This window comes from Strongylocentrotus purpuratus, unplaced genomic scaffold (assembly GCF_000002235.5).
Source record: "Strongylocentrotus purpuratus isolate Spur 01 unplaced genomic scaffold, Spur_5.0 spur5_scaffold_11, whole genome shotgun sequence".
NCBI lineage: Eukaryota > Metazoa > Echinodermata > Echinoidea > Camarodonta > Strongylocentrotidae > Strongylocentrotus > Strongylocentrotus purpuratus.
Window position 1 is genome coordinate 5,892,898 of NW_022145596.1, and position 26,361 is coordinate 5,919,258.

Consider the following 26,361-nt stretch of genomic DNA (forward strand, 5'->3'; position numbering starts at 1 on the left):
AACCCCCCCCCCACTCTTTTTTCTTTCTTTTTTTTCCTTCTCTCCTTTCTTTTCTTTTCTTTCTTTTTTTCCTCTCCTTCCTCTTTTTCTTATTCTCTTTCCTTCTTCTGTTCTCTATCCTCTCTTTGCCTTTCTTTCCTTTTTCTTTGCTTTTTTTTTCTTCTTTTCTTTCTCTTTCCCTCTCGATTAATTTTTTTTACCTCCCCCTTTTCTCATTTTTCCCGACGGCACCGCAATTTTACCTACAATATCCTAACAGGTGGGGATGTCGCACCCCACCCCCCCCCCCCCCTTTAGCGACGCACCTGTCCCCAGCCCCCCCCCCCCCCCATTTTGAGTATGAATAATGGCAGGTCATTTTAAAATTCAATTTGCCGATTAAAATCAAAGCATGAAGGTTATACTCAAATTTTATTTATTAAACAAAGGATGGCAAAAATCGCAGTTGTAGTGTCAATGTCTAAGAATTAAGAGACATGCAACGCTTCTAATGGTCCTCCTTAAATATATCAACTACTTTTCGACGCATCCCCGGCCAGAAGTGTTTTCTTTATTTCCCTCTTCCTTCCTCCATCACGGTCGAATTATCCCCCTGGATCCAATATGAGTTTTTGTTATTGTTGGTTTTTTTCTTTATTGATTTCCCTGCACCGAAACAGCATTGTTTCGTGTATTTCATCCTCAATATCGGATAACCATGTACAGAAATCGTTTCGTCTTCTTCTTCTCTTCTTCTTCTTCTTCTTCTTCTTCTTCTTCTTCTTCCTCTTCTTCCTCTACTTCAGTTTTTCTTCTTTTCTTCTTCTATATCTTCTTCTTCTTCTTCTTCTTCTTCTTTTTCTACTTCAGTTTTTCTTCTTCTTCCTCTACTTCAGTTCTTCTTCTTCTTCTTCTTCTTCTTCTTCTTCTTCTTCTACTTCAGTTTTTCTTCTTCTTCTTCTACTTCAGTTCTTCTTCTTCTTCTTTTTCTTCTTCTTCTCCTCCTTCTCCTCCATCTGAACTTTTTTCCTATTTCCCCTCTCCTTCATTTTATCCTTCTCTCTTATATCTATATGCAAAATTTTGAAATTAAAACCCAACGCCCAAATGAGGGCGCTGGATTAATATTGAATAGCAGTAAGATTGCTGGTTTCCGCGCTTTCAAACTTTCTCTAATTGTTCCGTTTCCTATCTCCGCCCCCCCCCCCAAAAAAAAATGACCGTCTCTGTATATGTCTGTCTGTCTCTCTCTCTGTCTCTCTCTGTCTCTCTCTCTCTCTCTCTCTCTCTCTCTCCCTCCCTCCCTCCTTCCGTCACTCTCTGTCTGTCTCCCCCCCCCCCTCTCTCTCTCTCTCTCTCTCTTCCTCTCTCTAATTTATTAATTCCCCTACTCACGTTTTACATCGCTATATTTATATTTGTGGACAAAACACAATTTAAAACCCAAAATGATAAAGGGCATACGAGTGGCATTGCTTTTTTTCAAATTATCTATTATCTATTTCATTTCTATTCCATAGTGCATAATGCATGTCCTCCAATGATATTCTAACAATTCGTGGAATAGCGCCATCTCAAGAATTAGCGGTACTACATTTCTGTGCCAATGACAGATTAGATGCTTGTGAATCATCTGACAACTCATATCGGACTCCAGTTTGCACATTGTAAAGTTAAAGAATGTAACATTTATTTTAGAGAAAACCTTTTATTGCATATATCCAAATACTGTTTTCTTTGGATCCTACTTCTTAACTATATCTTCTTGACAAAATCAATCGAGGCCCCAAATATTATTTTGTGCATCAGTATTGAGAACCAACTCTGTGTACTTTCTGTTGAAATTAGAGAGTACGTCTTATAGCAAAAGTTGTCGGAAATGACAGGCAAAATAGTTAAATTTGTAATGATAATTAGAATAACTAAGGAATTGACATAACACACCATCATATTTTAGGCTATTTATGATGGGTTCCCCCAATACATGTAAATGTGTATACTCGAGTCTAAAACTATAATGAATCTCTGTCTGTTTCCTTCTGTCTACCCCCCCCCCTCCCCCTTTCTCTGTCTATCTCTATCTCTCTCTCTTTCTCTCTCTCTCTCTCTCTCTGTCTCTGTCTCTGTCTCTCTCTGTCTCTGTCTCTCTCTCTCTCTCCCTCTCTCACTCACTCCCCCACCCTCTGTCCTTATGAGAGAAGGGACTATTTATTATAGGCCTATTCTAGACTTGACGTACTAGCTTTCTCTATATAAAACAAAGTTTTTATTACCTTATGATATTTGAGAGGGGAGAATAAACAGAGACAGAGTTGAAGGCATGATTATGATGAACATCGATGGTGCGTTATTCACCATGATGCAGGCTAGCACCTCGTTGTCAGTACCAATAATTGAAAATCGGGAGTTCCCCTCTCCCTTTTGTTTTTATCGCTTCAGATCACGAATTATAGCCCATGAAACTGCATGGTAAACATGAAAGAATAGTAACAGCTTGCCCATGGTAACAAGCTCTCTCACGCCATTATTTTTGAAAAATTCAAATTGTTGTGATTTTCTCTTGATACTGATTTATTTGGAGTTCTTAATAGGCCTATACTCTAAGTTTCTGAGAAAGAAGTCGACATGTTTATCACGAAACCAATCTAGGGCATGTAATAATAATAATAATAATTATGCTTTTATATAGCGCTTAATACATCTATGATGTAATTGGCACAAAGCTAAGGAAACTAGAACAATGATTATTGTACAGATGTGTTTTTCAACCAAACTCATGGGCCCGAATTCACAAAGCAAGGTTTGAGCTCAAACCTCCTTTTGTTTCGCCAAACCTCCTTTTGTTCTTTACAAACCAGGTTTGTAAAAAAAGCGTAAAACGCGTCATATGACGTACGAAAACCAAGGTTTGTCGACAAATCTCCTTTGTGAATTCGGGCCATGAAGCCTATGATTTAGCCATCAAGGTGACACGAAACATGTGACAATGTATGCATGTAACAATGTTTGCACGTGTCAATGTATGCATGTGACAATGTTTGCATGTGTCAATGTATACATGTTGCATAATATACTCATGTGATGTGATTATTACGACTCGAGTCCCCGTCATGATACACAATTCATGTTGGAACCCTATTTTACACATGTCAACTATTGAACATTTTATATATTGAACGTTCGAAATGAAGTTACAAACATCGAATAAGAGAAAGAGCTAAAGTGGAGTTAACCTATTGTATTGTATAATATTGTATTATATTGTATTGTATTGTATTGTATTGGATTGGATTGGATTGGATTGGATTGTATCGTATTGTTAAAGCCTTTCTGACTTTGAATAGATGAGTATTAACGGGAAAGAGAATCAATTCCCTTCGGAAGAGCAAGGCGTAATTTACAAATCTTTTTTAAAATCAATTTTCAATATTTGTATTAGTTTCCCATTGATATAATAATATTATTATTTTATACCATTTAAATCTTTTAGAATAATGCAGAAACAAAATAGGAAGAAGTTTAAACCATGTCTTTGCTGTAAGCAAAAGGTTCTTTTAAATGAAGTTAAAAATAAACTTTAGGGGAAAGCAAGACACGTCTGTCTTTATCAATACTGTCTCTCTACTTATAACAATAAGAAAAAACTTCAAGCAGACTCGGATGCTGGTCCTTTGGTGGCCTACACGTGACAAGAAACACATTTCTCTCCTATTTCCTATAATGACATCCACATAAGATTCTAACTTTTAAAAATGTCATTCGTAAATGAGGACAATGTAAGCCTGAAATTATATTTGTGAATATATTCAAATCATCTCTCCCATTTTTTTCCCTCGATATCTTTGCTAATAATACTGAGATGCAATGATCAAATTAATCATGTTAATGGAATCATAGCCGGGTCGCTGTCTCGACCCCCCGGTATGCCTGAGACTCTATGCCCAGACCTCCGGCAGGGTATTCCAACCGCAGATAGGCATGTTTCTGTTCGTACTTTAGTTTTCAAATCAAAATGACGATCCGTTTATTTCATTATGATCAGTATACTGTTAATCAGGGATCAAAGCTCAGAATAATCGGATCAAATCGGGGGGGGGGTGGTGATTTTAGCAGGGGCTTGATTATAACTATACGCATGCCTTCTTTGTGTTTATTATCATAATTACCCTGCATTATTTTTAGAGTTGATGATGAACTCGATCTTCCGTAAACGAGCGTTATATGTCTTGAATAATTGTTCTAACACAGAGGCAACAATATAGCAACAGTGATTATTTACGACTATATTTAATTTCAAAGTTAAACAATTACAAGACAACAAAAAACAAAGCAAACAAACTAACAAAAATCGCAATTGAGTCGTGACAATATAGAATGATTACGCAATCTTCTGTTCTGATCACCAGACCGTCGTTCACCTTGTTGTGCATGACGTCATGGCAAAGAAAAAACCAATTGAGCAATCTTTGTCATGTGATCTGATATTCTGTGGGAACTACTTTTATTTTTTATAAAAACAATTCATTATCCTTGACTAATCGAACCTAAAAATGTGTATACTACAAATAATTATTGCGACACTTTGCCAGTATCAGTCATAGTTCCCAATACCATAATACACTCAGAACTGTAGATTTTGAGATAAACAAGGTCCAATATACATGGCGAGAGAAAAGAATGATTGAATTCTATTGTTAAAATCCATTTCCATGGTTATAATGGTCAATTGTTTTTTATGCAAAGCAGAGTTACTTTTTTCTGAAATGATGTTGAAAGAAACTTTAAAGTCTAACTTTAAAAATTATATTATAAACTATATGAGCTATAATTGAGATCTGGTGGGTCAATGCTATACTTTGAACGGCTGATTACTTGTGAACAGGGTGATTATTATTATTCAATATCATGTTTAAAATCTTCCTGAATTTCACAAACAATGAACAGCACTGCACAAATATATGTAATTATACAAATTGTATAACAAAACGTGTAATTTCCAGACAGACAAAATTGAACATACAGTAATAGACTATTGTGATAAAATAAATAGAATCATTCAAACGAATCAAATCAAATTATTTCAAGCTTTTTTTTCCTTCTTTCCGGGCCTGTAGTAAGTTTTTTAAAAGAAAGAGATAATTTCACAATTTCACCTCACATTGCATCAGGATTTTGAACTTTTCGTTATTTTAAAGTATTTTGGCATTGACGTCAAGGACAAAAATTTCATGATATGATATTAAAGAGATGGAAAATCACGAAATATGATATGGATTGACTTCCGTCATCATATACTTAGCAATGAACATGAAGTGTTTTGTTTATCTTATATCGCCTTTTGATTTCTACAGGTAGGTGCATTAGAGGAAATAAACAATGGGAACGTGATTAACGAGTGAGGAAAAAAAAATCTGAAGCTCATTGTGTTGCAACCTATTTTGTTTTATTACCTAACCTATTGCGTGTCTGAAAATATGAAGAAAATATAATGCAAATGTTGGCATTCTTTGCAAAAGGGACACAAAAAAGGGCACTGCATGTTCGTTTCTTGCATGGGATTTCTCATTACCTCGAAGAGAGAAAAGAGAGATGGAGGAGAGAGAGAGAGATGGAGGAGCAAGAGAGAGAGAGAGAGAGAGAGAGAGAGAGAGAGAGAGAGAGAGAATGGTCTACGATTGTACGACAAACAAAGTTAATGCAATATCACATAAAATAAACACATCACTTTTAAAGGTACTATGTCCCATTTGCAGGCCAAAAAAATGAAAAAGTTAAATTCTAACTGCATTTGAAAGATAATACTAATTCAGAACTTCCCTAAAAGAGGTGGGGCTTGAAAATGTCTTCAAGTGGGAAAATAACGACTATTAGTTGTCAAATCGACTTAAGGGCTATAGAGCCCAAAAGTAATAGTCTTGATTTTCAGACAATTGTACCGAATGGTCATAGGTTTTATGCTGCGCAAAGATTCAATCAGTTTAATCTTGGCCATCACAAGAAGTGGGTTATTGATGTAGACAAATGCTCATGTTCCCTTTACAACTCTTTTCATGTATGCTATTACCAAAGAAGAAAAAAAGCCAGTCAGTCACTCAATAGTGTTTGACAGTGAAGTCTAGCAAGTAAACGGGTTTCCTTGCATAATTTGAATATGAGGACACTGCTAACGTTTAAATTTCACAGATAGGACATACATGACATATTCATAATTCCTGCAAAGTTCTACAACATTTTGAGGTTGGCTGCAAAAGGGACATAGTACCTTTAACAAATCAATATTCGATATTTTTGGTTGAAAATTATGAAAATATAGTTTGCATCATGTACACAGAATAGAATTTTACAAATTTAGGGGTTATTGTATCATATGACTCCATAGTGTGGAACAATAATGAGTAAGGAAGTCTCCCCATTCCACTGTCATTGCAACATTTATAACATTGTCTATGTTGGACATAATAAATTAATGGTGAAAAAAAACCCATGCGATTGCGATATCATGACCTTAGCCTTATAGGGATATGGTGCGTGAAAGAGCGAGCTATGGAGGGAGACAGAGAGAGAGAGAGAGAGAGAGAGAGAGAGAGAGAGAGAGAGACAGAGAGACAGAGAAAAGACATAGACAGAGGGAGGGGAGAAAGAGAGACATAGACAGAGAGAGAGAGAGAGAGAGAGAGAGAGAAAGAGAGAGAGGGGGAGAGAGGGGGAGCAAGGCGACAAAACGTACATCATGACCCTTCATCTGGTTAAATTTAAATCTACAAAAACCTAAAATGAAGAAGAAAAAAAATAAGGAGCAAAAGGCATCACCAGCATGGGTAACGATACTTTCTCATGAAATAAGCCCAACAAGAACAACAAAATAGTCAAAGAAAAACAAGGGATGGACAAATAGGAAATCAACACACATGAATCAAAGTACATGTCTCATAAAATAAAACTAATTTTGATATTATGATTATCATTGCAGAAGGCCTAGTAGAAACATAGTAGGAATGATTGTTTTTGTCATTAATTTTCTCCTCATTTTTTTTCTTTGTTAATTTTGTTTGCTTCAGTATTTTATAGCTACGCACTTTCCTATTAGTATGTGGGTTTATAATGTTTGTGTGGGTTTGGGGTGTATGATTTTGTGTGGCGAGGATTTTTATTTTTGTTAATCGTTTGGCCAGGTGTTCGACAGTTTCGCAATACCAAGTTTATTTAGAGATCATGATTTTTAATTTGTGATTACCCCGATCAATATTTGTATTTGTTCTATCATATTAAATGGAGGAGTGATGGCTCAGTGGTAGAGCAGTGGTTCCGTGAGGTCCCGAGTTCGAAACCAAATTGATGAGCTGTAGTGCCCCTTGGTAAGGTATTAATCCTAATTACCAAGTCCCTCGGAGACGACTTAAAGCCGTCGGTCCCCTGGTTGCTGCTTACAAGCACATGCTTTCTTAGCAGTCAGGTAAAATTAACAAACCAACCAATATTTTCAAATTTAGAAAACAACATTTATACTTCTTTTGTTATCATTCGATTTCTATGCCTGACACACTTTCTTGCTATATCAGAATAACAGTAAAATGATATCCAAAAAAAAAATCAATACACTATGCCGGATGAGAAAATAAAAGTCGTTTAGTGTTACGATCAAGTATATTAAAGGTACTATGTCCCATTTGCAGGCCAAAAAAATGAAAAAGTTAATTCTAACTGCATTTGAAAGATAATACTTATTTAGAACTTCCCTCAAAAAGGTGGGGCTTGAAAATGTCTTCAAGTGGGAAAATAATGACTATTAGTTATCAAATCGACTTTAGGGCTATAGAGCCCAAAAGTAATAGTCTTGATTTTCAGACAATTATTGTACCGAATGGTCATACGTTTTATGCTGTGCAAAGATTCAATCAGTTTAATCTTGGCCATCACAAGAAGTGGGTTATTGATGTAGACAAATGCTCATGTACCCTTTACAACTCTTTTCATGTATGTTATTACCAAATAAGAAAAAAAAGCCAGTCAGTCACTCATAGTGTCTGACAGTGAAGTCTAGCAAGTAAACGGGTTTCCTTGCATAATTTGAATATGAGGACACTGCTAACTTTTAAATTTCACAGATAGGACATACATGACATATTCATAATTCCTGCAAAGTTCTACAGAATTCGAGGTTGGCTGCAAAAGGGACATAGTTACTTTAAAGTATGTTTATTGAATACTAGTAATATCTTTGCCCGCTCTTTTCTTAGGAAAGTTGGCGCCTAGCCTGTAAGCTGATTGGTGGAACGCATAATATTGACAGTGATAATCCCTGACGAATAAGAGAACGTCGTTTGAATTAGTCTTTGCAAACCTAGGACATAAACCGTATTGAAATAAAATAGCAATCAGGCAACGAACTCTTTGACAGTCTCTCGCTTATGTTTAAATAAATTACCATGGAACAAAACAACGTTATCTTGGTCATCAAAAGTAGACAATTACACAATATTAGACTGATAAACAGGATTTTGTTGTGGTTAGATACGTTAGGTTGTATTTAGAGTTCAGACTAATTGGCTCCTGGTATCTGCTGTACGAGCAAAGCGACGAGCGGACGGACGCACACGCGCGGTGCCAAAGAAAAACCACGAGACAGCGTGCGAGCAGACCGCTCACGGTGATAACTATACCGCAGGCATCAGCAGAGAAAGTTCTCCTCTGGTGATATAAATCATATCAGCGGTGTGCCGTCAGGTCATAAATCCATTCGCTTTGCACTTGTGCCTCGCTTGACAGTAATTCAGTTACAATTTCATTACTCGTCTGAAACTAGCTGTTTATTCCATTTCTCGGACAGGCTGCTGCTGACTCTACATGCCCTCGACAGAAACACTGTTTTCGTGTTTTGACAACCAAACCAAGGATAGTACTTTTCCTGCAGTTTACTGTCCTAGAAATATTTGCTTCATCCAAGCCAAAGCAAGAGCTCGAGGATTTGAATTGTCAAGATATAATCAGAGAAAGAGATTTGAGGACCAATAACATTTTTCTGAGATGAACCAGTAAATACATTTTTGGTGGGACGTCTTGAGCTCGACTCCACATACTTGAACGTGGATTTTAGTGAAACATAATTATTTTGCACAAATTGCAGGATCTTGCCAGAAATTGGAATACCCACTCACCACTGGAAGCAGAAAGCACCTTTTATCCCATCTACTTGGTTAGTATAATTCAATCTTCCATCTTAATTGAGCTCATTCAATTCATGTTAATTGTAAAATTGATATGGATAGCCTGTATATAATACAATCATTCCTCAAATTTGTTAATCGAACCATGCATCTCAGCATTATTTCCTTAAATATATTTGTCATGTTTGTCTACGAATAACCATGTGTATTGAATCATTGATCATGTGTGATGTTGGTTGCAGCAAAGTTTTTGAAGCTCCTGAGCCTGAGGCCTGGGGGTGTGCATTGTACTTCTTCTCGCGGTTGTTTCAAGTTCAGCTCAACACGTAATAATATTAAATTATAAGGAAACCAATTTAAAAAGAATGTTCAGTAGCGTACACATCTCAACGGCAGACCCGTGATCATAGGGGGGATGTTTTTAAAAACAGCGAAAGTCCTCTATCCTGGGAAACGTTACAACAGTAACTGGTTTTTTTTTTCATAAGGAGGGAAGGGGATTCTTCCATCCCTTGCAGGATTTGCCCGCACGCATTGATTGTGTCACGAATCTGATTTCGTTGTTCTTGTGCAATGTTTTTACTCTCAAATAGAGGGGGAAAATGACAGGAAAACAATATTTGGATGATTCGCTGCGAGAGCTATTGGGATCAGTGGATTCGAGACAGCCAGCACAAGATGTGGCTGCTTGCAAATTGTATTTAGCCATGGTTGAAGTCATAACTAGTCAGCAGAAATCAAGCTAGTTTATAGCCACCCGCTGCAAAGTCTAATAAAATAAACAGCACTTTTCCCAAATCCTTCCCAATCATATCCAAGAAGTCGTACATGATCCGAAGATCTTACAAAGAAGTCTGTCACGAATGATTGACATCTCCTTTTGTTTATCTTGCTCTATAAGACAATCACTCTCACTTAGATTATGTTTATACTGTCAAATTATCAAGCGTTTCCTTTTCAACTTTTTACCATTGCCACTTCCCTACTATTAGTAATAACAAGATGACTGTGTTATTTCGAAGGACTGATATATATACAAACATCTGTTCTTTGGTTATTACTTCCTGTTCTTTCTCAAGATTTACAATGGTTTGTTCGAAATAGCTACATTCATGAACGGAGCAACATTGTCTCTGAATGGAGTTAGAATGGATTAATCAAAACCTGCAATATCATACTAAAAATAAAAACCTGAAAAGTAAATCTTCAGTTCTTTCGATTAGTTTCTAGAGATTCTTTGAGTGCTTTTCTTCATGTTTCTTTCCTTATTGTTTTGCATTCTCCGGAAGACATCACTTTCAACCAGGATTTCAAACATACGCATTTATATCCTTAAACTTGAAATTAAAATGACTTTAATCATTTTAATTTCGAGGTCAAGAATAGAAATGCATTTATTTTTTTAGTGATGAATATTGTAATCAATTTTGTCCCCTTTAAAGATAAATGATGTTCGTAACTTTTGTTTTCTGCTAAGTATTAGCAATTTGTTAATTTATTTGGTTGAATATCGTAATAAACTTCAGATTTATATTTCACTGGAAAGAAAGTAATAATTGTAACTTAAACTTTTATCGATCGAGATGTGGAGCAGAAATCTTTCATCTGTCGAATTTCTCCTTAATTAGAATTGACGGGCATAAAGGTGTAGTATTACCATTCCTTGCATGTTGCCACTAAGATGTCCGATATTAAGTTACCTCTCCAAGTCATTTCCATACCTTGGTTGAAATATGACTGCATAGTCTGCAGTATGTGTTACCGTGACTGCCGATGGCGTTTCAAATCAATCGCAAATTCGGGGCTGCATGAACATACCTGCACATTATATTTATACATTTAGATGATTTGTGTGGGCGTGGTAGCCTGGTATATGATATGGCACCCATGGCATGAGGGCATGGCATGAGGGGTGTAGAAAGATCACGAATTCGTCATCACCTTCGCCACATACCAAGACCGAGTTCTTGTAACATACCGCAGAACATGCATTCATTCACCAATTAGCATGAGATGAAATCGATGAATGATTCGGCTGTAGAAAGTAAAAAGGTTGCTGGGAGGTCTTTATTATTTGAAAAATGTTTCATAATTCGAATGTCATTTTGTGATGACAAAATGAAATAGTATGAGGGGACAAAATAATATAGCAATAGAAAAGTAAATAATGAAAGGCAAAACATCGCATGATTTGGCATGATCACAGTAATCATACAACCTTCTGACAGTCATGCATATTTTATGTCGAAAGTTTTCTCAGTCTTCATTTAAAAGTTGAAATAGAATCTCAAGTTTTTAGTAGAAACCCATACAACTGCCTACGTCATCCAGACTAGTCAACGTGTGAATTTTGTCGGCTGGGTCGCCCCCTCTGGTATAAAACCCCATGGTATGAAGCCCCCTGGGTGTACCCAGCGCCAATCTCAGTTTCGAACCTTTCACCACTCCATGAAGCCACACTCGTAGAAGAAGAAACATCTCGGTGATGACTTCCAAATTCTATTTCTTGCCTTCATCTTGTTTCTCACTCATCCAATCTCTCTCTTTCCATCCCCTCGTCTCCCTCCCTGCTATGATTCACTCGAAACTGTAGAACGCGTTGTACTTTAGACGATGAGGGATAGATTGATTCAATCTTCAGATTTGATGGAAACCCGATTTCTGTTTCACTCTTTCTTGATAGGGCTGCGATGGATGAGTCTAAAATATTTTCTCCATGCTCCATCCCCTTCTTTCCTTTTCTCTGTCAACAGTCTATCTTCTATCCCTGACTCTGCAGGCTCCATAATTATCTTAAGAAAGTTACAAATGTGTCAAGACGTAAGACGTATCGTTATTTCAATCTCTTCAAAACTTCAAAACTTCAAAACTTTCTCCTGTCTCTCTTCATTTTCTGTTGACTCAAGATTTGCATAACGGCAATCTGCACTCACAAGTCACAACCAAGAAAATGCTAGATTTTCTATTCTGGGGGGGGGGGGGGGTTGCAGACTCCATCAAATTTATTTTTCCCCCTTTCTTTAGCAGGCCCTATGATTGTCTTAGAAGGTTATATTTCAGATCTGCTTATTTCAATACTGGAAGAAGAAAAAAATTATATCTGTACAATTTACGACGAATAGTGGCCATTATCTACACATTCTACATAATGCGTCTATTGTTGATTTATTTCTTTAATCTGTAATTAATTTTGATTACTAATTACCACACATTTAATGGAATATCTCATCAGTTGTCCACTATCGTTTGTAAAGTCCTATTTGTATAATAATTGGTTTGTACACGTAATGTCATTGGAAACAACACAACATTATGCTAATCGATGTTGTATCATTAATTGGAAAACAGACCTTAGTATTTTTCAAGAATTGTCATAAGTAAGAAGCACGAGTCGACTAGGATAGAACACGTGCTAAAATTACTGCCTATATAGGTGTGATTTATACGGACGAAGAAGCCATTAAAAAAATCTATGAATATAAACTAATCTGTATAATCTAGAGTGTCAAACCTCTTCAAAATCTTCACCACTTAATAAAATATGAATGAACCCTTATTCTTGTGAACACGTAATATGGTAATACCGTCCATGTGATAACCTGACACGTGTCACTAATCGGTTCAATCTTAAGGTATGAAACAGGAAAAAGGATTAAGATCAGATCACAATTAATTACAGCGGTTAAACCAATTTGCAATTTGGGCGTAACTAAGTTAAAAGCGAGATCATACTGTCTTCGTTCATTACATAAACGACTTTTGAAACTCAACTCTATTTTTAACTATGAAACGATGTGAACATTTCTACCCACTCATTTTCTTTCCCTCTATGGTTCTTTTTTCTAACTCTCTACCTTTTCTTTCCTTCTTTCCCTCCCTTTTCTATCACCACTCAAACTCCCTCTTTGTATGTTTCTCTCTGCGACTCATATGTACATGCAATATACAATTCTCCTGTTAGTTTATAGTTTATGTAATTTTTCCTTTTTGGTGATGTACCCTCGAAGAAGACAAAAATCAATTTGCTATTAAATTATTTATACAAACCTCACCATATCTGATCATCTGTAAACCAATCGTGGTTAGATTATCCTGTTGAAACGTGATTGATTTAACATCCAGGTGGTAGCTGACTTGTTTTGTTTCTGTTTTTATATCTGTTTGTGATCTTGAACTTGTTATTTTGTTGATGATTGTACTAGGTCAATGCTATTATGACTCCTTGTTTTTCCTGGATGTGAACAGAACTACAAATCAGGTATATCTGTTTGATATACCTGCCATTGCCCGGGCTTGACACCCCCCTCCATCTCCCATTTTCCCTCCTGTATCCCCATAATCCCCTTTTCTCTCCTTCCCTCCCCTCTCCACTCTCCTCTCTATTCAGTTTCTTCCTCCACCACCCCCCTCTCTCTCTCTCTCTCTCTCTCTCTCCCTCTCTCTAACACCCTCTCTCACTCTCTCTCTCTCTCTCTCTCTCTATCTCTCTCTCTCTATCTCTCTCTCTCTTTTGTCTCTCATTCGCAGTAACCGTTGTCATAAGTGTAACAACACGTGCTGCCCTTGAACAACACACATGTTCTTTAATTTATATTAGGTTGTTATGCATATTGCTCGAAAATCGATTGTATGTAATGTGTGAGCTTTTCCATTTTTATAGGCCTATATGACTTAAACAAAACGATTACTCTTGTAATGTGTGTCTTGAAGGTTGTTATGAATATCATGAAACCTGATCATGAATAATAAGTGAATTTTACCGATTCCTCAACCCAGTAACGCATGGTGTAACGGAAGCATTCGTCTGATTCACATATCATTAATGTGTGTGAAAGAGAGTATTTTGTTTGCTATACTGACACTTTTGTTGTTGTAATGTTCTCCGTTCGTTTCTTGTATTTTATATTTCTTTGTGATTCTGTAATTTTACATACGAATTTGGTGAACTCAATCTTGAAAAGTGCGAAGTGGTCGAGAGAATTTAATTGGTTTCTCGTCCTCAGCGATGCGCGCAACCACTGGAAATGAATAAAACATTTAACAAAAAGAATTCACATCCGCAAATTTTAATTTGTTTTGTTCTCAAATGCATTACGAGATTAGGAGTAATCAAACTCGATTCATCATCCATTGGGTCCTGATAATTGGTATTAACATCGCTCTTTGACAATTGGTGACAAGGCGGGGATCGTACTTACCATGAAATGAATAATTCTACCAGACAAAAGGCGTAACACAACGTAGGATTATGCAGTATTGTCTGTATCTTTGTCTGTATCTTAGTGACCTTAGATTGTGTTTAGTCACCTCCAAACCTGGCTTGGCATTCAAGTATTCATGAAATGCTATCACCTTCATCTGAAGATCAAGTTCAGGGTTTTATTTCATCCCGTCTCCAATGAATTTATCAATTTCATCAAGAGAAAATAGTTGACGATGCCTCTCGTAATATGACTCATTCATGGTATCGGTTTACCTGAAAGTACCGGCTACCTCTCGCGAGGATTGCATGTGATGTTTAATTTGTTTATTAAAATGATTTTTCATAAGATGAATCATTACATGACTAAAGACCTGACAACTATAATGATGTCTATCAATCACCATAGTCATGATAAACTACAACAGTTCCATGATGTCTGTGGCAAAAACGTTGCAACACACCAAACCTGTTTTTCTGCCCTTTTCAGCCCCCCCCCCCCCCATGTAGCCCCCATATTATTATATTATTACATTGTCATGCTGCTGCAGCTGTTGAATGGATGAATGATTATCATCAGTATTCAGGAATATCATAATCTTAATAATTGTTTATAAATATCTCTGTAAACAGCAGGTTTAACGAGTATAATGATAAGGTTAACAGGATAGTTATTCGAATGAAAGCGTTTAATGTAGCTTACAAATTCCTTTTATTCTCCACTCGTGCTATCGTACAGGGAGTAAGCAGGGTTTTTCCATCATAGCGAATTTTGGGTACACAGTTACATGAAGTCATGAAGCCTTTGTTATATCATGTCGTACGTGTATTTTAGACTCGACCCACTATCTAATTTCTGTGTAACGAATCGAATCCAAGAAAATGTATACCTTATTGTGAATTAATTTTAACGTTTCGCCATCAAAATTTAAGTTAACTTTGTCATGGAATGTACAATCTGCTAACATAATTGTGTCTTCATGATTGATTTACAGTGATACGAAATGCATCTCAGTTGTAATAATAGTATGCTAACCAATAAGGTGCATATATTTACTGATCTGAAAGACACTGACTGCCATTTGAAATACAAAGACATTTATTTATTTTATGAACGGAAATCCTTTTAATAGTCAAAAGTACAGTACACTTTGTTCGTTCCAACAAAGAGTCATGTGACTTTCGAAAACATCTGGAAGTCAGGACTCGATTTCCTGAAACATTACCAAATAGTTGTCATGACAATCCTAAGGGTTCAATGGAAGATGATACATACATTCGAAAGTGTATTCACTCATCTTTCCTACCGTTAAAAGTAACAAGTAAGTAATAAACCCATCAATATTTTGACTCTTAGGTTTAGACCGACAAAAACAACTTACAAGGGCAGAGTACGACACGTTCTTGCTAGCAGACTGGTTAATAGTTCCTTTGACTTGACTTCTAACAACGGAAGAAAGTACTTTGTCGAGTTTTTAAGGTCCGGAAATGCTGTGCTAATGAGATAGTGCTTAGCCGCTTCCAGCCGATTTGTCTGGCATGTTTATTGTTAAATAGTCTCTTATCTGATATAACGGGGATTAACTTGATGTTTAATATGTTTAATTATGCAGACAACTGTTTCATGGAGAGACCAATATCTTTTATCTGCAATTTATTGTTTATTCTCCACTTGGCCTTCTTCGCCTCATAATTTCTTGCCACTCAAAGATGATAACGTTACACTCTGTATCTCTTGAATAAGTTAACGTAGAACAGCGCTTATTACGAACCCCTTTTGATGATTTAATAACACCGAACCCCTAACAAGTCGGTACGCCTCTGTCGTTTAGAGAGGAAGCATTTGGTTAGAGGGGTACACAAGCACCGCGACGGGGGTATACAGGGGGAAGACACTAATGTCCAGGGAATCATCATCAGTGATGACGTAATGAGCAATCCTTACATGTGTTATTATTCGAGCTCATGAGCATGAACTTGGTGTACTTTTTTGCGGATCCAGCCAGGTTGATTTTCTCGGGGAGGTGGAGTGGGGAGGGGTACAATTACTGACTATGTGATAATCTTTGATACCCCCTACCCCCCCCCCCCCCACACCTTTACAAATAGTAACGGTTAACAAATAATCAGACGAAATTGGTCGACAAAGTAAAGCATAGACCCTCTATTTCTGGTTAAAGTAATGAAAGTCATGATTCATGATTTGGGTGGGCAAGTGCCCCCTGTACCCCCCCCCCTAACTATCCGCCACTGGATATAATGTGGCTATGGATCCAACCGATCATCCCCTTCGAACTTGGTATTAGCGTTGGGGGAAGGGGGATGCTCGTGTATATTACATTCCGGGGAAGTCTGGAGTAAAATCGCACTGTGCATGAATAATTGATTACCTAATAGAGTTTTTGACAAAGGAGAGCAGCATTATGCTGCGAATTGTACAAAATAGTCAAAATTGATTTTTAAAAAAATCTTAATTTCCCTTAGTGCTCCATATTGCAATCTAACGAGCGTTACGGAGATATAAAGCCATAATTGCGGAAATGCTGGAATGTACATGTGGGTCCAAATACTGTCCAATATTAACCTTGACATGACCAAATGGCCCGCCGGAAGGAGACAACATGATAGATAGAGGTGGTCATGCGAGATGAAATTGTCTTCCTTATCGTTACTTCGGATGCATGCATTGCTTGATAATAGGGTCCATGACAGTAGGTCCCTTCCATGTACCAAGCTGGAGATCGAAAGGAGGAAATGCAAGTATGGACTAATGGTTGGCCGCTAGTCAAGCGTTACATCTCCCCCAGATGTTTCAATTTTTGTTTCATTCATTCCATTCTCTCTCTCTCTCTCTCTCTCTCTTTCTATTTACTCCTCTCTCATTTTATCCCGAAGTCCTGTCTACATCGAACGCTTCCTCAGTAGGTTCAGAAGTTCATGTTGTATCTTAACCTGATACGAAGCAATAAAAGTACGACCAGAATTTTGTACTATAGTTGAATTTGAAACCATCACCCCCAAAAAGCATTATCATTGATTGTATGCAATGTTCGGATACCATCGAGTTTAATATGAAACAATTTCCGATGCAATTCATTTTATTTATCTAAAAGACAGTGTAAGGACCAATGTACATGTATACATTTAAAGATGCAACTGCACGCCGTTATATTTGGAATGGTTCATGTCTACACTCTTGTTGCAATGATTCTCTTTATACTTGACACCTTTTGATAATAAACGCAAGGATTTCGAAATGATATGACTTGCATGATCAATGATATTTTTTACCCTCGAAGGGCTATCTAGACCAGTTATGTATTTAGCTCATGGTCACCGATTATTAAGTAGAAATGGGCTTGGATACAATACCCCTTTTCTCTTTAAATGTCCCACGAGGCTTCTATTTTTCGATAACATAATATGTGATTATGGTATTTGGACTCCGTTGCGTTGGGAGGTAAACTGTCTTAAATATCTATTTATGGAAGTATTAACATTAAAATGACTTCTTGACCTGGATGAAACAATGAAATATTAATAACTTGAGCTGTCTTTATAATCAGGTTTCACTGTATTTCTGGGAGCTGATAATATGGCTTCTTTGTAGTTGTATCGGTAAACAATTTTGACCTTTAAACATGTACAGTATATATCTAAAAACAAAATATCTACCTTATGCCATTTCGGAGGGGAAATACAATAAAAATATCACTAACTGTAATACTTTAGAAAATGTGAAATGTTGTTTTAGCAATCGGATGAGAGGAAAAATACTTTTTTTTTTTTAAGTCGACCTGAAACAAAAGATGTGTGGTCTTCCAGGTCTTTGTGCTGGTTCGGTCCTTGTCTTTATCAAGTGTCGTTTGACTAATCAGAATAGCGACAAACTAGCCAATTAAGATACCTTCTTTCAAAGCATCAGGATTACTGTTTTCTTTGAGTTAGGAGATATTTATCACCAAACTCGGACAAAAAGTGACAACGACCGAAGTTACCGCCCCGTCCAAGATTTAATTACCTTGAGGAACGTGAGGATACAAACCCCCATACCTGTCTCATCTCAGTCAGTCAGAAACCAGGCTGTAGTTAATTGAGTTGATAGGGATATAACAAGCAAACAACGGTATTTAATTGGTCTCCGATTTTGAGTGGGTCTGGGGTATGTCTTGGCTTAAAGCTCGGCCGGCGGGCTTGGTGGACACGGGGACGCGTGTCCGGAGGATCAACGGCGTATGCCGCTAATTAAGATAATTAGCGGACTCTCTCGATCGCGTGGGGATGACTAGCGGTCTATTGATGGATGGACGGCTTGAAATGCCAAATCCAATGTCATAAACTCGTTATGAATGGCATCCAGTCATCGCTCGGTATCTAACCCGAAATAGAGGCATGTTATGACTGGAGGAAAATAGTGAGAGAAAAACAGTTATGAGAGACAGAGGAATCAAAGGTAGGGAGATCGTGAAAGTGAGATCATTGATGACGAGGATGAAAGTGGGATGAGATTGCCGTCTAACTCTGACTCTGATGGGGATATAATGAGAAGATGAAAAGTTGAAGGGTTGAGAAATAAGGGACGGGAGAGAAAACCCGTTTCATTTTTGGTGTATTACTCATGAAGGTCTGAGCAATGATGGTTATTCGAGTGAATCTATGATGAGAACGTTTATTGCAAATAAAGCAGAAATGAATGCTGCTCGTGTGCTTCAAACATTTCAGTTAAATTTCTATTGTGACACATCTGGAGATGAAGGAACCTCCTTTTTTAGAAGATCCAAAATCCATTATGATTAACAGTTTATCCATAATTTTATCACGAAATGACATCATCTTGTATCCCCCTCCTCAACCCTCCCCCCCCCCCTCTCTCTCTCTCTCTCTCTCTCTTCATATATGCCGTTCTGTATTTATGAGATACGTGACTTCCTTTCGTAGGAACATCTTATGATAATTATAATGTTAGCCCATTCTTCCTTTTTTCGCCTCTCTCACAGTCCATATAATTATATTCGTTTATATCTGAGATTAATAATTTTGGGAATGCAAAGCACAAAATCAATACCTCGATGTAGATGCGTGCTAACCCGAAGGCAAAGCTACAGGCAAAATATTTTTTCGTGAGTGTGCTAATAAAATAATAATATCACTCGTGCTGTAATGAAGCTTTTCGGAGCCGAAAATTTACATAAAAGGATACATCGACGCTTCTTTGTGGCGCTGACTCACCATCAGCATTTTGATCACCACTTTCTCATCGCAACAATATTCGCACTCAAATCGATACGCCCGAACGCCGTGAATTGATAGTCGCTTTTGAAGGTGTTACTCCAATTTTCCATATTTCTTCGCAATTAAATGTATTTTCAGTTTTTACTCATTTGTATTGTCAGCAGGGTGCAACTACCCGAGGTGTAAATTTGAAGCGTTTTGTATCGCGAACAAAGCTCGTTATGAATAGTAGTTTGTAGATACATCGCACCAGCGGCATTTGTCGTCTGCTCTCCGATAAACGCGCGGGCTTTAGCCAGAAAATGGCGCCAAATTGCGAATCACGGCCAGACCAGATGTCAAGGTTTGAAGGGATAAGGTCGCCTTCATTATTGTTCTAATCCTTCATCTCCTTCTCATCATTGCACTCTAATGATCAAATCCCTGATAATAGCTCCAGGCGATCATTCTCTTAAAAAAAGATTGGCATGTGGCGTAATAATCTCTTCTCGTTGCTCTATGAACTTGATTCTTGGTAAAATCAAACCAGCGTGGAGGTTATAAATTGTTACGTCTAAAAGTGTAACTTATTTTGCTTCTTGTAAGAATCTTAACCATGGTGAACCAGAACTTTGCCCCAAAACGAATAGACTGATACAATGTAGTTGTCATTCGTGAGCACATTTAAGATGTTGAATTATATCGTATCTCTTACATCTAATCACCTGATCCCAAAATGTAATTATTCATCTGGTCTTTTATCATACTTTTTTGTAACGGTATCACCTTGTTTGAAGGTTTAATGAATTAGATTAACAATATCAAGGCTAAGCGATTTGAGAGAAAAATTGAGTCAAACTATGGGAAAGTTAAAGCAAAATGTTGGTGTTTCAAACAAAATGCGGAAGAGATCACGAAGGTCACGTGATCAAAATATTCCAAGCACTTTGTGTTATTACCCACAACATTATAAAGAAAACATAAACAAAGTTTCGCGGCAGTAGAGAACAATGCAGATTACGCGTTTTTAATATCACAAGACGTGTGCCTTTTAATTTCAGCAGAAATATACAGTTGCCTTATCCCTTCAATGTCCATAGATATTTACAATATGAACAGATGGTCAGATGTTATACAATATCGTCGGTTCTTCCTCGTATCAATCATGCTGTATTCATAATCCGGGGCATGCATAACGGCATCGAAAACAACGACATTCAAAGTGTTTTATACCGGTAACACAGTAGTGATATATACTCAACTCCATGACCAGCGTTTGTGAACGAATGATTGATAACTTATATCCTTTAAGTGCGAATCCAAGTTCATTCGTGATTAATGCTGGTCCGTTATTTGAATACATCGAATAACAAATAGTAAATCATGTTTCGAGACCTTTCAAGGGAATTGTCAGATTTTGAACTCCGAGCGAGGACATCCAGGTATACCTACCAGGACGCTTTGTCTGTGTGTCTGGGAATTTTATCGACTTATTCTTATCATGACCCGCGCAATAAAGTGAATTGATGTTTATGGTCTAGCCGCTGCCCATGATAATATTAGCAGGTAGTAAGATTTCGAAAAGTACTACCACTCTGTTACACCATCTTAGTAGGTCCATGGTTACACTGTCTCAAAATGATCATTTAAGTGAGTCAAAATTTGTCTTTTGATCCAATGTTGTTGGACCCTCAAAAACTCCAAAGGAAGGCATGAGTACAAGCGATCGCACTTTGGAAACAAAGTCTAACTCATATAATTCGATGATACGTAGGAACACTCCAAGATTTCTCACGCTTTTTTCTTATGTTGCCTTGTGGTAACATCAAACAGAACCCTCTTCCATTTCTACGAGATTGACCATAATATAAACAAAAATAAATCGTTATTTGCATGAACTCAAACAAAATATTACATTACCCAGGATTGACATTGTGACTTGTTTTTTCATATCTTTCAGACGGAGACGACATTCACCATGTCTTTGTCAGAAGAGGTCAACACAACCGGAAGTGGTGGTGGTAAAGACTTCCGGTTCACCGATTACAACCAGCGACTGGTCCTGGCCATCACTTTCATCGTCATCTCCGTCGTCGGTTCGATCGGCAACAGCATTGTCATTGCTGCTGTTGCCATGTCTCGGAAACTTCGGACGGCCACCAACGTCTTCGTGGTCAGTCTGGCCATCGCTGACCTCCTCACCAACCTTTTCCTCCCGTGGAACGTGATTGCCTTGTTGAATGAAGACCGAGAGCAATGGCCGATGGAAGAATCACTTTGTGTCATGGCCGCCATCATTCTCTACACGTGCGTTGGTTCCAGTGTCTACAGCCTGGCTGCGATAGGTCTCAATCGCTTCGTTTTGATCACTCAACCCATACACGTGTATCACCACTACTACTCCAAGGTCAGAATGGGCATAATGGTCATGTTCACATGGGTCATTCCTCTGTTCCTGTCCCTCTTGCCGCTCATCTTCGGTCTCGGACAGCTCGGATACGACGCCAAGTACGGTACATGCACTCACAAGACTTCACATCCGTTGTCTGATTACTACAGCTTGACCCAAGCCGTCATCATCTACCCGATTCCTCTGACAGTCATCCTGGTGTCTTACGTCGCCATCTATGTGCACGTCCGTGCTCACACGAAGACCATCACAGAGATTCAAGACACCTCAGAATCTTCGTCATCAACGCACAAACCCAAAAGGCGTGAAAGTACGGCTCGACGATCGATCAGCAAACGTCAGGTCGAAATCACTAAGAACCTCTTTTATGTCGTCTGCGCGTTTGTTCTTTGCATCACGCCATATTGTGCTAGCTTGGTGATTCCTGGTTCTGAGTCATTCATCCCATGGGCAGGGGCCATCATCCTTATGAACGCTTGCATAAATCCTGTCATCTATGCCACAAAACATCCGCACTTCAAGAAGGTGATGTTTGCAATTATCCGATGTAGGCTTTCTGCAATACCCGAACCAAGCTCAGACTGTTTACGCGCGCAAGGCCAACCAATACCATCAAGATGAGCATCGACAAAACGACGCTGAACACTTGAGCTTACTTGCACATCTCAGGTTGTGATCCTGAACCCATCACGAAGTCGCAGAAGACTCCATTAATAACCATCCTCACTGGACAGGTGGAAATTGAACGTGCTTCACAAACAAACAAACAGCACAAGGAGATGGTTGCATCGGATGGGTTAACTTCATTCCGTGCCTGCCAAAGGTGAACGAAAGTTGTTACGTATCGAAAAACAGTTCCTGCCTTGTACGAGGCATGAGTCACTGAACTCCAGAGAATTGATTCGTCAACAAACTTGTTTGGGTGCCTTGACAAGTTCACGCTTTTTATAAGAAGGACAGGTGCATCGACCGATGTCACAACAGCTTTGTAGTTGTGAAACCACGGAAGCTTGTAGAGAAAGATGGGAAAATGCGTAAGAAGTGAACAAACTCGACATGACAGCGGACCAAATACCAGGGGAAGATTAGGTTTGCTTTTCGTCAGATAGGAAGATGAAAGGGCATTGAAATCTCAAACCGTGTGTCACTCTTTGCGGATTAACAGAAATTAATCCGTTTCTGAAATGTCCGAGCTTCGAAGTGAAATCTTCGGTGGCAGTAGTAAAGTTCCGATGGTGAAGGCAGTCCTTTTGATGATGTCAAAGGACTAATTGATTATCATGTTTGTATACTGTCATATTAAAGGTTCACTGAAGGGAATTATAATGGTAAAGTGGTGAATGTAAATAGTTTTATATTGCAATCACAATAACCATAATAATGCTGTATCAAAAAGGAATATCTACACAACTTTTGATTGAGAACAAAAACCTCATTTATATTTATTTGGCAATTTGTAATATTTTGTTATATCATTAGCAGACAGCTTAATATTTTGAGGTGAAAAAGTAATTTGTCGTATCACAATTTTTATAAAATCAAACTTGTAAACTTTTCTAAAAATTAGGTCGTTTAGATCATAAATTGGAATTGCGATAACCCATGTAACCATACTTGTCACGCCATGTTATTTTTTTTTAAATTATACTTTTTTTTATCGAACTTTTAAAGTCCATATTAAGGTTAATTAAACGAAAACAATGGCAAATCTTCCGTTGTATTGTGTCTATGAAGACATGTAGACTTAACATTGAAAGCAAAGTCATGTTAAGAAAAAATAGTTATATCTATACATGGATTTTCGTCGGTGAAAAAAGAGAGATAGAACGAGAGATAGAGAGAGAGAGAGAGAAAGAGAGAAGGTAGCGAGAGGACGGTAATTTGTAAATGATTAATCTCCGAACATCCTTTGGTGCTATTTTACTTTATTATAAATGGAATTGAAATGCTTCATGTTTGAAAATGTGCCTATTCTGAACGAATATGACAGCGTCATGTTTTTAGTCATTAATTTCATTGTTTCTTTTTGTTCTTCGCTTGGATGAAACATGTACAGTGTAAAAATGATTTTGTGTGCTCTTCAGTGTAATTTTCTGTATCATAGATGACTTAATTTATGTGATTACAAAAAAAATCATTAGATTATTCTAAAACGCAAGACAAATTATTTATGAAAGTAGATGTTTTATTTATAAGATTCTTAGTGGAAAGAATGTTTTGTGAAAGCAGCACTTTTTCATTGTTATATTATTCGAAATCAAATTTCGACTTGCAAGCAAAATATGAAAAAGGTTATGTCCACAAAAATCGTTCCTATTTCGGAATCAAGTTATATCTTTGCAAGCAAAGTTTCAAACTTTATAAGACCATTATTGACAGAGATTGAGTTGTCTTCATACTACACCTGGGTTGGAATGATGATCATGTTTTAATGACGTTATAAAAATAACGATATGTACTAAGTTCTTTCAAACAACCAATGTTCCTTACAACGAAACAAACCAATTAAGATAATTATACTAGGGTATGGTTAGTATTTTTTCTCATTTCAATTAAGTTTCACTAATAGCAATAGCACTAAGTAACATATCTGTAAAACTTTAGAATGCTCATGAATTCGAAAAGGATCAAGATAATCTTTTTTCTTTTTTAATAACGCCCATCATAATTATCTTTAATTGTAATTTTAACGTTAAACGGGGATATGCAGAAAATAAACACATTTCGAGAATTAACGATAATTGGAAATTCAACATTTTTAGTGAGTATTCTTTATATTAATACGTTTGTTTCTATTTGTTAAAATGTCATAGCTTAGAAAATTTGCTATCGATCATCGAATACTACCTAATTAATACCAATTAATGTTGCTATTTGATTGAAAGTTATAAAATAAGTCCGACCTGATAAAAAAATTCTGAAGTGATTGGGAGGGGTGTATCCATCTAGCAAACTATCGGTTATTAGTCGCAATGTCATGAATGTAGTCGTTTCTTGTACTTTTGAAATTAGTAGTGAGGTGTTTGTGTAATGTTTTCATTCTGCAACTTGTAAATGATCTAGGTGTGAGACTAGTCACTGGACACACGTTTTTGATTGCTATTGAGTGATATGATATCACACAACTTGTGGATTTTCATGAAATAATAAATCTGTGATGAAATGAAGAATTTTAAAAGTGTTTGTTTTTGCTTTGTAGAGTATTTGGGGGTGGGGGAGTAAATTACAGTAAAACAACATCTTCCTGGATCTGGTTTCAAAGATCGTTTCATCATCGTCACCGAATGAGATGTGTAATTTAGAATGGAATTGCAGAGAAAGGAAAGTAAAGAAAGAAAGAGAGTAAGAGGGGAGAGAGAAAGTGGCAGACAGGGAACTATATCGAGAGAGGGAGGGAGAGAGAGAGAGAGAGAGAGTAAGAGAAAGAGAGAGTGAGTGAGAGAGAGAGAGAGAGAGAGAGAGAGTGAGAGAGAGAGAGAGAGAGAGAGAACTGGGATTACAGATGGTTGGCCAAGGCGATGTAAGTGTTAAATATGCAAACTAGGAAAATAATTATGAAAGAGATATACAAAGAAATAATTCTGAAGAAGAAAAAAAGAGCCCTGATCAAGGCAAAACATAATACTGCTTTTCTCTTCTTGGTATCCGTGTGCATGGAATTTTCCGTGTCTTCATTTTTTCCGGGAAATATGAGATTAGGGCGTCGGAAATAAAATGTAGGACCTCGTAGATACCTGAGGTCAAGGGGATAAGAAAAGTACACACCGACCTAACATGATTTTAAAACATCTGTGACTTTTTGGATCACGTTCGCACGATCACATTCACATAAATTAATAAACACTAAACAAAAAATACATACGAAAGATATCATAGGAATGGCACGAATGAGACTTTGTTTAGTGCTCTTCAAAATATACAAATGTTGATTCATACGCAAACAACAACAAAACCATGATTATGGGTACATTAAAACGAACAAAACAATTCCCAAGAATTAAACATTACTATATAAAATTCAAACGATTCCAACTCCACACTCGGATTAAGACGTGCCATAATATCTCAAACGAAATGAGAGAAAAAAGTAGATACGAACAAAATTATATGAACGGGAAAGAAATACTGCTTTTCCTTTCTTTTTTATTCGTGTGCATGGAAACTTCCTTCTTTCTCCATTTTTTCAGGAAAGTATGGGATTATGACGTCGGAAATAAAATGTAGGAATTCGGAAATATCCGAGGTCAAGGGTATTAGAAATGTATGCACCAACTAAACACGATTTTAAGGGTGCGTTTAATCGACACTTTTTCACCCTAGAATCACGGTTTCTAAAGACGTTTAGTTTAAAACGCAATGCGTTCAAGCGATTTTTTCGTCGGTCGTAAAAATAAACG

At 37.2% G+C, this 26,361-nt stretch overlaps 1 protein-coding gene across 1 annotated transcript; it reads left to right on the forward strand.

The window, feature by feature from the left end:
* Positions 1 to 8,619: 8,619 nt before the first annotated feature.
* LOC589531 (5-hydroxytryptamine receptor 4) lies at positions 8,620 to 24,461 on the forward strand. Its single transcript, XM_003727648.3, has 2 exons — positions 8,620 to 9,172; positions 21,515 to 24,461. Exon 2 carries the CDS (start codon positions 21,533 to 21,535, stop codon positions 22,583 to 22,585), a length of 1,053 nt encoding a protein of 350 aa, XP_003727696.2. The 5' UTR covers positions 8,620 to 9,172; positions 21,515 to 21,532; the 3' UTR covers positions 22,586 to 24,461.
* Positions 24,462 to 26,361: the final 1,900 nt, after the last annotated feature.